Source organism: Centruroides vittatus, unplaced genomic scaffold (assembly GCF_030686945.1).
Source record: "Centruroides vittatus isolate TY-2023 unplaced genomic scaffold, ASM3068694v2 scaffold_2979, whole genome shotgun sequence".
In the NCBI taxonomy this organism is placed as follows: domain Eukaryota; kingdom Metazoa; phylum Arthropoda; class Arachnida; order Scorpiones; family Buthidae; genus Centruroides; species Centruroides vittatus.
The window spans coordinates 241,661-254,529 of record NW_027122697.1 but is presented as its reverse complement, the minus strand read 5'-3'; the positions used below and the strand labels follow the sequence as shown (position 1 = coordinate 254,529).

The following is a 12,869-nucleotide window of genomic DNA, read 5'->3' as shown; positions in this document are numbered from 1 at the left end:
ATTTTGCACCTATAGCCATCCATGAACGTTGTTTAAATACAGTGTCTTTATACACGACACTTATGTGGTCGACACTCTATTTCATTTATTTTTCGTTTTTTTGAGACCGTCACAATTAAGTGTCACCCTCATTGCCGCCATTGTTAAAATAAAACCACGTGTCTACTTTGACGTCACAGAAAAGACTTCTCTTTATTGGAGGAATTTTGGCGTAAAAATTTTACAGTGTAAAAAGTAGAGACACGCTCTACTCTTTTTTCGTTTCTGTTTCAGCCAAAATTTCAGAAAAATTTTTACGCTTTCTGTTTTATGCTAATTTTACGCATGTGTGTTCCTGGCCTTAGAGTTAGTGAACACGTGAACAAATTTCACGTGACACGTGAACAAATTTCAAAAAGCTCCACGTGGCCTTGATTAGTTGCGAATGAACTAACTATCAGCATTCAGTAGTTTTTATCCACTCGGCCACCGCTGAACGCCATTTTCTGTTGAATTCAATGAGTTACTGATATGAAACGAAAGTTTTCGCTCTGATAGAGTCATTATTTCTTTTAAAAGGAACCAGGAGAGGAGATAGAATTTGACCGATTACCATACTTTCAGCTATGCTATATTCTACAACATCCGGAAAAATAAATATGTCAAATATGTATATATTTTTTGTTGCTTAAACTGTCAACTGAAGATCACAATCTTTTAAAGCAGACACTATTAAAAGATTGTGATCTTGAATTGACTAAAGAGGGGCAATTTGAGCCCGAAACGTGTATCTAAAACGCGTATCAAGTGAATTGAAAATGAAGAGATAAAGGAATGTCAAGTGATCATTTAATTACACTACATATTGTTTAAGCAAGAAATAAGAATAACGAATAATATTTGACATGGTTTCAGATCAGAAAAACCGTGTCAACTATTATTTAATCGCAAGTAAAAATATTGATAGACGTCGACATCAGTAATTAGCAGCTAACCGCTGCTAATTACTGATGTCGACGTCTATCATTAGCAACAACACAAACGCAATGATTGTTGTATGTATTTTTTTAAGGTGCTTGGCTTATGGAATTATTCCATCGTAATCGAGTCCTTCAGTTATTTCCTGTGGAAGACAAATTCACATAATAAAATAATTGCAGTTCGTGCAAATTACTACTCTATATTAAAATACATTTATTACAGTCAATTATAAGATTTTATTTTAATATTAATAAAAGTCTTAGTACACAAATTTTAAAAATAACTTCAGTATAAATACAGTTCTAATGCGAACAGATGAGCTATTAAAATCATGATGGTGATAAGCTAAATTATCGAAAACACTCGATAGTAAAATTTCCTATTTAAAGTCAAGTTTACATTCATACAATCACGCTTACCTAATGCCCATAAAGCATAATAAAATATGATTCCACTCCTGAAAACTTCGCGATACCTTCGCACTTGTGGCAATTGAAAGCCGTCACATGTAATTAAAACCATTAGCATTAATTAAATTAAACATTTTTCATCAACATAAAGATATGCTGAATCACGCCTATTTCGTTTGTGTATTAATTCAAGCGGATTAAAAATGCAAAATTCAATCGTTAAGTTAGTTTCAACCAGATTCTATAATTATTTGATCGATTACAGGATAAGGAAGTACATGTGGTACTTCCTGTGAAGATATCTCAGCAGAGCTGTCAGGCTTCCTTGTTGTAACTCTAGTATTTGGAGGATAACGAATTTCTGGCCTTTTAGTGTGTGAAGGCATTGTTGGTCTTACTGGTTCTACAACTGGTTTCCTTTGCGGAGGTCTTACCGTACAAGTATTTTTATCTGTGTAAAAGTGCCTTATTCTTGGATATCTTGCTAATATAGGATTCTGTAAAATGGTTTAAATATACATTTTACACATTGAGACATTATCATTCTAATTTTAATTTTAAATTTATTCTTACAATTATCGCTTTTCCTCCTCTATCGAAACAAATAGTTATATGTGGACTGAATTTCATGGATCTTTGCACGGCCTTTATTGATCTCTTATCCCATGGATACGAGTCGAGAAAACTGAAATAACTCTCGTTTTTGCCAGTTAATGGAGAAACGACAAATCTTTCATCACTGTAGTAATAAAATAATACTCATTAAACAAGTGAATAAATATTTAAAGTTTGAACTGTAAAGAGAAGCTTACGATGACACTTCGTTGATTCCTATTGCTTTTAGGACGTTGCTAGGAGAAGGACAACTGAGTGCTCCTGACATATTTAATCTTGGATAATATCCCAAGAATGCTACACACATCTCTTCTTTCGTTGAAACTCCACCCTAAAGTTTATTTTTGCACGTTTAAAATTTGAGGAATATATAAGCATAAGAAAGAAAACTGACATACGTAAGTTGGAGTGCTTCTCTCTGAAGAATCATAAACACATTCGACAATCAGATGATCCGTCTGAAAATTAATAAATATGCTTTTATCAGTATCAATAAATTCGAAAAATATATATTTATGAAATTAAGCAGCAACTTACAGGTAAAACAGTTCGTTCTCTCGGAAGCGTGCGGTATTCCTAATAGAGAGAATTTTCTTCTATAATGAATATATATATAATCAATTTATAGTTAATATATGATCTATGAATATTACTGCTCCTCAACGAATAAATTATTAGAATAACAAATATTTATTTGATATTTCAGTTTTAATTAATTTATTATAATATATTGATTGAAAAGGAATACGTTATTCATGAATTTCGAGTTTATAATCATGCAATAATAATGGAGCCGAATAGATAAAACTACTGAATACTGGTAGTTAGTTGGTCGAGGGTTCGCCCCTCGTCAACGAGCTGGCCACGTAAAGTTTCCCAGGTTCGGTTTCCTTCACGTTAGTAATACCTTAATAGGGGCCAGTTTCTATAGGAAAAGTCCTCTCGGGAGGCAACGCTACAATTTAGTCTGTGTTCAAAAACCGTAAAATCCAGAAATTCGGATCACTTCCGGTTCCAAGCTTGGTCCGGTACTGAACTGTTATTAATACGGATAAACTTTCTAGCAGACAAGTACAGTAAAAAATTCGATTATCCGAAGCGAACCACAAAGTGAACATACTACTACTTATTTATACTGTAATTCATAAAAGTAGAAATTGTATTTTATCCGCTCGGCTACTGGTGTGCCAAATCAACAATAAAATACGAAAAATCTTCGTGTTTTCTTACATTCATTTTCGTTTCGACATAGTTCATTAATTAAAGATAAATTTTTTGACAATACTATGGATGTAGAACAGTATGCGGCGCTACGGATGTAGTCTCAGCCATGCGGCTCCCGGTCTCCATTTTTATAATCGGAATATGACTTAAAGAATGCAAAATGCAACTAGAGAATAAATTGAAACAAAAACAAAGATTTGCGTGATTTCCCTACAATAAGTTTAACATTCATCGTTTTTACAGAGTGCCCCTGCAAATTAAGAGTCATTCCTACGCCTCTAGCTATATTTTTCTGTAGCTAGGTTTAAAGAATCATCACTACTAGGCACTGTATTTGCTTAACATGTTGTTTCAAGAAACATATTAACCGATGATTACTTTATAAATGCGACTGTCTTCCATCATCTATGTTAAAACTATATTATTAGATACAGCCTTATTTATCATCATTAATCAATTGTTTAACTGGAAGTTTGTCCTAGATACCGGCGAATCAAATTAATAAATGATTGATGGAGAAAATTTTATACTTAATCTGTATTAAATATTCTTACTTGATAATTAAAATCGTAGTTTCTGTCCCTACTTAAAGGTTCTAGTTCTCTGTTTCCTCGAAAATGTCTTACGGTTATTGTTTTACCTGAAAAATTAATTTCAATATGTTATCAATGAAATAAAGAGAAAAAATTCCTTTTATTATAATTACAAACCTATAATGTGTGAATGGAGTAAAGTAGCATATACTTTAATTCCCTCAGGAGGAAATCTCTATAAATTTAAAACTTTTTGTAATATGATTGACATAAAAGAAAATCACGTATAAAAAGAGGCTAACTTACCTGTCTAAGACAAGATGGATGTGCGTGACCCGATATCGTAAATTCTTCTTGCTTCGGTGGTACAAACATACAAGGGTACCATAAAGAACCTATAGTCAATGTTCCACTGTCATGTTCTCTAAGCCTAGATGTGTATGTGATTCTTAATCCGGAACTATCCACCACTCCTAATTAATAATCAATATTTAAATGAAAACATATTTTTTGCGGTTTCCGTGATTATATGACATTTATGGCCTTTGTTTATTAATAAATATTGTCAGTAAAGTGAGATATCTAATTTTAATTCGGTTATTTTCAGTACATATCGATCAAACAACGGAAAATATCAAAAAACATATTAGCATAGTTCAACCAGTAACAGAGTGGATAAAACCACTGAATACTGGATGGTCACGAAGTTCCGCCTCACCAACAGGCTGGTCACATGAAGTTTTTTGGATTTTCTTCACATGGTAACACCTAAACAGAGCCAGTTTTCTACAGAAAGTCTTCTCAAGAAGCATTCCCCTTGGAAGATCGCATAAGAAGTTGGTTTATTCCATTAATCCAATTCATAATAACTGAATGTATCTAATAATTGAAGTCGTCATTTTTAACTCTACTTTACGGATGGACAGATGGCCGAGACGGTTAAGGAGCCAATCTACTGTTCTGGAAGACTCAGAATCAAATTCTGGCAAACAACCCAAGGAATGGACAGCCTGCTTCGCATATATCAGATTTATCTTTGCCGTTTCCATTGTGGGCCTGGCCAAACTGATGATAGAAATGATTATAAAACGCTCTTAATGCCCCCACAGACAATAATAGGAAAAAAAAATAGATCCTGCTTAAAGCGTTAGTTATCTGTTTCCTAAAATATCTCCTATTATTATTTCTACTGTTATATACGTAAATAAGAAAAATTCTCCAGAGATTTTGAAACAGTTTTTGATTAACAATAGAAAATGTTTCTATATTTTTCAATAATTTATTATAAAATACCTTTTTCTAATCCGGGATTATCGTAATGAACTTCTAAAAGATACCAAACTAAATTTGGTAATCCAATCGGAAAGCCGACGTTTTTTGGTAAGTGTGAATGCTGTAAAATATTAAATAATTAAATATTAAATATTAAATATTACAAAATTTTAGTTATAAAAATAAGTAACATACCCCCGCTCCAACGGCCCATCCAACAGTTGGAGTTAAGCAAAACGTAAAGATCGGGAAATTATTTTTATCGAAACATTCGTGATATTGTTTCTTCAGAAATGGTGCTATTTTATCCTCAGTTACGTAGCATTCGTACAGAACCATGTGATGCACGAATCGCTCATTTCCCGGTTGAATTATCGGAGCAACCTGAATAAATTAAATATCTAATGTTTTATATTTATGTAATGGTATATGCCAGTGGTTTTCAACCTTACTCAGGTCGCGGAACACCATTCATATACTTTTTATTACACTGAGTATTAGCATCAAAATATTAAAAAATTAATAAGCAATTCCATGTTTACTATTCTCAGGAAACAATGAAGCAATAAAGTAATAAACTTTAGCATATTGATGCTAATACAAACACATTCCAACAATGGGAATAAATTTCAATAGAAACTTTAAAATCTTTTCTTTCGTGGAACACTCGAGGTGGTTTGCGGAACACTAGTTAAGAACCACTGGTATATGCAGATGTGTTTCAACAGTACGAGAGCTAATCAAAAATTATCCGTAACTTATTGTTAAGATTTATTGCGGTAAGAGCTCTTACAAGAACATCATTTTTCAACATATTTTCTTTGGTTTTCAACGTTGCACGAATATTTCTATGCCTTCAGATGAAAACATTTCCGATTGAAAAGCGAGATTCTAATACGTTGCTTTTTCTCCTTTTTTATCCGTTGCAAATTTTTGGCGTTTTAAGAGTGCTGAGAGGATCAAATAGATGCTAACCCAAAGGAGCAAGGTCCAGAATTATACATGAACATTCTAACATTTCAAAGTCCGATTCTTGAGAATTTGAACAGTGGGCTTAGCGTTTCGAGGATTAGCACTGTTGTGGAACAATACAATAATTTTAAAAAGTTACTTCAACTCTTACTTTTTTACAGATTACAAGCTTCACGCAGATTCCCATTGTAACGGTAACTGCTTACTGTGGGTAACTCTTCCGATAATTTTCCATTTGCCACGGACGAAGACGTAAAAAAAGTGATTTTTTATTGGTTTGCCTTCGAACCAAAAACATTTATTTCTGAAGGCATAAAGAAGCTTGCTCAACAATACACAGAATAATAGATGAAAAGAAAGGAAACTATTATGAAAAATGATCTTGTAGTCCCGCTTTAATTTCTCTAATACATTGAAGGTTTTACTGTACATTTAAAAATGCAATGCGGTTAATTGATTCAACCTCGTACTTTGAATAAAAGAATAATTAATTATTTAAATGTAATTTATTTTAAATGAGTTATTAAGAAATAATCAGCAAATATCATCAACAAATGTCTATAAAACTAATCTGCATTCGAGATACTTTAAATCTCATATTGCAATTATATAAAATTATTGTTTTTTTTAAATATAAAATAAACTTCTATTAAATTACCTCTATTCCATGATGCTTGCGGCTTAAATATGGTCTTTTTATTAAAGTACAAAAGTATTGAGTATCTTTATCTTCTGGCAATAAAACCTAAAGAAGAAATTTTGTTTTTTAAATCAAAGATACAAAGAAGTTTTTTATAAGTGACTTACGTTAGCACTTCTAACGTCCCAATAATGAACATCTTCTGTGTTTGAATAATGTTTAAACAATTCTTCATTGTTTCTAAGTAAAATACTTCTTGACCCTCTTCGTTTTGTTCCATGATACAATATTGTAGAAGGTGAATTTGGATCGTCAGTATGATAAGCATAAATCATTCTTACTGTTTCTTCCTTTAAAGAATTTACATAAAATTTCAAAATATAATATTTTAAGTGTGATTATATCTTAATCTCTTACAGGATTAATGCATAAATCCTCATAGTCTCCTGTGTTCATCAATCTTGTAAAACGAATAGAAGTGTGAGTATCGTTTTCGCAGCACCAAAGTAACTTCCAATCTTGACTTTCGTCTATTGCGGGCAGAAATTTTCCATCTGCAAATCTATCCTGTTAATATTATAACGTTTTTACTAAAATTTGACGATATATATCGATCAAATCTAATTTAAAAAATAAATCTTTAATACTTAATTATGTATCAGATTTTTCTAAAATACTTACATGAAACTGTGCTCTTCCATTCTTCACCCATCCTATTACTATATCGCTACCTGTCATTCCTCCGTTCGGAGAAATTCCGAATCCGACCCATCCTCTTGTGGCTACTTCCACTTGAAATATGATCCATTCGCCTTGTATTGACCACCGAACTTCATAATTAGGGTCTAATTTTAAATAATTTGTCCAATTTTGTGCCGATATTAAAGAAAAGCAAAAGATGAGAAGAAGAAAAACAGAGTTCATTGCATCTCTTATGGAGAACGACTCTCAAATAAAACCAGTTCTTGATGTCTGAAGACGTTACTAATCTCCTACGAAATATATTAAACGTAGTAAATTTCCTTCATCATTCTTTTCTTGTTTGTTTTCCTTTTTTATTTTAGTGTAAACGATGCATTATTCATTAAATGAACCAAAATTTTTTATAAATTTCGTTAAAGCTTAAAAGTATTTACTATTTTTTTTAAAGATTGATTATGATAATATCTAGTAAATAAATTATAGTAATATTTTAGAAAATAAAGAATTGAGATATATCTTTAATATTTTACGTTATATTAAATACATTTCTAAATTATTTAATTTTAAAAACAAAGCACGCATTGAAGGTAATCATCCATGTTTACATCCGTATCATTTCATTATTGTCATAGGAGAAAACTGTAAAAACAAGTTTGAATATTTTTTTATTACGTGTAAATGATGCAACGTCTTGCTATTCAACTTATTTGTTTTTAATGGGTTTAATGGCCTAAGCGTTTGTGTTATTACTGCAAAGAATTTCCTGTGATTCGTTAGCTATTTTGCTCCTCTATTAGCTGGACATGTTTTAAATTTCTTCTTATTGAGTTAATCTATAATTCTTAAAGCTACTAAATAATGTATAGTATAATGCATGAAAATAATGCATTTTAAAATATCAGGATTTAATGATACAATATTGTCACAAGATTTAGAAAACCCGGTCATCTATGCATGTTGACATTAACTTACTAGAGGAAAAAATAAGTTCAAATTTTTGTATAGATGTAGCCTGTCTTCTCCCCATTATTTGGCTCTTTCGCCCTATGAGCACTAAGGCTTTTTTTTATTGTAATGGCTTCGACCAGGCTCACAAGAAAGCGGATGGTGTGAAATGCGGAATTAAGTGAAGCTGATCGGGTATTCGCCCTGGGTGCCAAAACTAAAGCCGACACAAGAGTCTGCGCTCCTTCCAAAAATTAACCATCTGGCAATGGAATAATTACTATACTTTCTTCCTCTCTGAGAAAACGCAAATATTGAAAGAACATTAAATAATTCATTATGTTCTATCGATGAAAATGTCTACTTATGAAACAGTCACGTATTTAAGAATGCTGTCTATAGACTTTATATATATACTAATACAATCTGTTGCGAATGTATTCCTATAAAGTAAAGCAAAAATAAAAATCAAACGCTAGATTATTCCACAAAAGTATAAATAAGGAAAAGGGATGAATTTAAAATGATTAACAATTTAACTATTGTCTGCTTGTAATAAACATCGACAAATACAAATAATTAAATACTTATAATAATTTGAAAACTACGTATACTTACAATTAAAATATACTTAAGTATTAAAAGACTGCGGCATCGTACACAGAATCTGCCAGAGGCAAGAAATTATCTCGATTCAGCCCGACTAGAGTATTTTAGAGTGATTGAAGTGTAATTCATTTCTATTATTTACATGGAACTGAAATAAATTTATCTCGCTTAGTGCATTTCATGTGATCATGCGGGTGTAGAGCCATAAGACTTTTCTAACGATTGGATCAAGGAGAGAGAAGACATGTCACCTCAGCTCGAATTACACTGGTTTTCAAAAATTAAGGAAAAATCATAAAAATTGCGATACATCATAAAGTTACATGCTGATTTTAATGAACTTGAGAGAAGTATACATCACATAGTAAAGTGTAAAATAACATGAAAACAAATCACGGAACAATTATGACGTTATAGTAATTAGCACATGTATGAAATTGACAAATTGGATATGTCAGTTTGATATTGGAAAAGTATCTTCAATATAGAGTATGATCACCTCAAGCAGCAATACAGCACATACAGCGATGTGTGATGCTGTCAATTATGTGGTCCCCAAGTCAGTAGTTGGTGAGAGTCATTGTTCTTGTAAAGCTGCTATAAGCCTGGCAACAGTCTGAGAATAAAGATTCAGAGCAGCAATAAGTCTCCGAAGAGCATCCCAGATATGCTCGATGGGATTCAGGTCCGGAGATCGAGCTGGCCACTCCATGCGCTGAATTGTTTGCTGCTGAAGGTAGCCTTCCACGATAGCCTCCCTGTGTGTTCTAGCGTTATCATCTTGTAGAATGAAATTATAGCCTATTGCACCGACATAAGGGCACACACAGGCATCAAGGATGTTATCTCTAACACTTGAGGTTTTATGCGGAAAGTCATGGAGGCTGTGCGTTCACCCAAAGAGATAACATCGCAAAAACAGACAATGTCTCCTCCGTATGAATCTCTTTCACGGATGTTTGATGAATGATAACGTGTTCCGGGTTTTCTCCAAATCAAAAAAGTCTGCTATCTCTTTGAAAAGACTCACATTTAACCATCTGACCACCTCTGTCTAATTTTGACCTGCCTCTAGTTTCTAATGGACCTCCCCCTCAGTTCTTCCGGCAAATAATGCTTCGAAGTCATTGTAATCAATTATCTATCCCAGATTCCTTACGTTACTATCACAGCGAAACCTTAACAGTCTTACACTTAAACATTCATTTTTATGCTACTTGCAGATAATGCATTCCTATTGCAGCGCCATATTTTGCATATTTCTGTTTTGTTCAGCACCTTTTGTTTAACAACATACTCAAATTTTGTTGCAATTGGTTGATTTTTGAACGAATTTTTGCTATTTTTGTAATTTTTCATTAATTTTTGGAAACCAGTGTATTTAGGTAGAATTATAACCGTTTGAATAGAATCCGAAATCGGTTTCTCTCCTATCTCTCGGATCTCTTTATTGAGAGCAGTTACAGCCAACCAAATACAGCAAGAATTGGATTTTTAATGCGAGATATCAGACATGTGAAACTACTTTATATCAGAGGATCGCAACATCAATAGGTTGTGAAATATTGTGCAAAACTTCTCCTGTTATCCTACTTCTCTGAGAGATCGGATTCGAACCCGATCCCTCAAACACGTAGTATCCTTTTCGGTTTATAACATGAAAAGAATTACAATTAAAAGTATTAATAATTAAATACCATATCATTTAATATAGACTTTATCACATGAGGAATAAGCAAGGCCAATTAGCCAGAAATAGATTTTAGCGGTCTGAAAAATATTCCTTACAGATTATCTACTGTATTTATTACGTAAATAGAAAATATTTTATATTGTTCTGACATATTTTATTATTTAAAATAATAGATACAGTTCTTAATTTGTTGGAGGTATAAGAGATTAAAAAGATAAGTGGTGAGGGCTTTTCTTGACTGTGCAAGACTTTGATTCAACATTTAAAAAATAGAAGAATTATTAAAAAGATAAATTATTCTGCATTATATTGCAGAAAATTTCAAGCATATTAAATGCTTGAAACTTCTTAAATAAGTCCAAGAGGTAGGCCTACACAACACATCATATGAATAGAAATAACACATAATTTTCTCTTAACATAAATATTCTAAATAAGAGTGTTAACCTTTTATTAACATAAATTCACAGTATTTATAAGTTTAAAAATTTTTAAACGATTAAAATTCTCTCTTTGAATCGTTATTCTTAATTAAATTAGTTTATTAAATAAAAATATTAAAAAAAAATAATTTTATTATCTATTTGACTACCTTAAAATAAATGTAAATTTAATGCGAATATATATATTTATGTCAATTGAATGATGAAAAAACAAAATAAAAACAAAAACAAGAAATGTTATTGATAATTTTCTTCGTATTTGTTACAGACAAAGTTCGCTATTAATATATGGTTTTAAAATGCGATTTAACGAACACCCGGCAATAGCGGACACCCCTTTCTTCATAGGGGCCTTTTTGTGCTCGTCATGACCGGTAAAGGGCCTAAAACCACAAAAAAACACCCCTTTCTTCAAGCAATCCGTTAACTCGAGGACATAGACCTTAAATTTAACGAACTGCCGTTTTCTCGTTTTAACTTTTTAAGTGAATATTTAAAAATCAAATTTAAGATAAATCTAATCGTAGTTTTTTTTTGTAAAGGTTAAAAATTTCTATATTTGTTTTTTATAATTTTAGAATTAGCCATAATAAATTGATTTTCAGCATTTTTTCATTTCAACACAATTCGAGTTGTGAAGTCCAAATAACTCTTTTCGACAAAAATTTATATGTTTTATTTATTATTCTGACATTTCTATAAAATTAAAAAATTTATTTAATACAAAAATACGAAAAATTATGTGTCAAGAACTCGTTTCGTGAGTCAACTTCTCTCAGATGAATAAAGATAAGAGCTGATGTTAGAAGAAAGCATTTATATCACCTTAATTTAAACTTAGCGTTATGGTAAATTATATAACATTTGTACACGTATTATATTATACTACTATATATGCATAAATTTATATATAAACATAAATTTAACTCAATTTTATACAAACTCATACTTTTGTAAGCTAAATAGTAAGATAATTTTATACATTACTTGACTTTTTAAAGTTGGTATAACTTTTATTAAATTTATTATATTTATTTTAATTACGACTGGTTTAAGAACTATTTCTCTCTGTACTTAAAGCTTAGTATGAAATAATTGCACAATAATCAGCAAATTTCCAAGTTCTTGTAGGTCATAGCTGAAATTTGTAATATTTCTTATCTGTGATATTTTAAGAATGATTTTTTCAAAAAAAAAAAAAAAAACTATTTTAAAATTCGAAAATGACCGTCAAGTTTAAGGTTAAATTATCATAAACTTCTGCAGTTCGTCTACTCTTTCACGTGCATCTCACACAGATATATAATTTCTTCTTTTTTGTATTGAAAGGACGAAAGTCGTGACGTCGCGCCGCGTGATTGATGAACGTGTATGAAATGATGAAAGAGTGGAAAAGTACGTGAATATTTTAAATACAAAGGAAAAAATATTCACTTTAACAACGATGGTAGTAGATAAATATTAAATGATGTAGCTTTTGTCCGTATTCATACAAAAGAATTGAGTTTTCTTTATAAATTTCAGGTTCCTGATAATTATCCTACGAATACTGCATTAAATATAATAAAATAGACTTTAATTCTCGCAATTAGTGTTAATTATGAAATTTAAACTCTTATTTTATTTTACTTATTAATGAACCACAAAATTAAAGAATTCTTCTTCTAATATTGAATTTTTTTTCAACCAGTTCAAAATTATTATTTTATTAAAAACTTTTTCAAATTACAATTAAATTCTTTTATTTTTGTAAACGGGAGAAACTCGTTTAAGGACGTAGAATTCGAAAATTGGGCAATTTTCGTTAAAATATTAATTAACTTTCTCTGCCATGTGGACAGTAAGTGGGAC

The 12,869-nt window shown here is 31.2% G+C and overlaps 1 protein-coding gene across 1 annotated transcript; it reads right to left on the bottom strand.

Annotated features, from left to right (window-relative positions):
- Positions 1-1,600: 1,600 nt before the first annotated feature.
- LOC136987990 (DBH-like monooxygenase protein 1 homolog) lies at positions 1,601-7,644 on the bottom strand. Its single transcript, XM_067285758.1, has 12 exons — positions 7,308-7,644; positions 7,044-7,193; positions 6,794-6,976; positions 5,036-5,135; positions 4,049-4,215; positions 3,920-3,977; positions 3,764-3,849; positions 2,523-2,561; positions 2,384-2,443; positions 2,183-2,316; positions 1,944-2,109; positions 1,601-1,867 (listed from the first exon to the last, which is right to left on the bottom strand). Exons 1-12 carry the CDS (start codon positions 7,548-7,550, stop codon positions 1,601-1,603), a joined length of 1,653 nt encoding a protein of 550 aa, XP_067141859.1. The 5' UTR covers positions 7,551-7,644.
- Between the last annotated feature and the right edge of the window lie 5,225 nt (positions 7,645-12,869).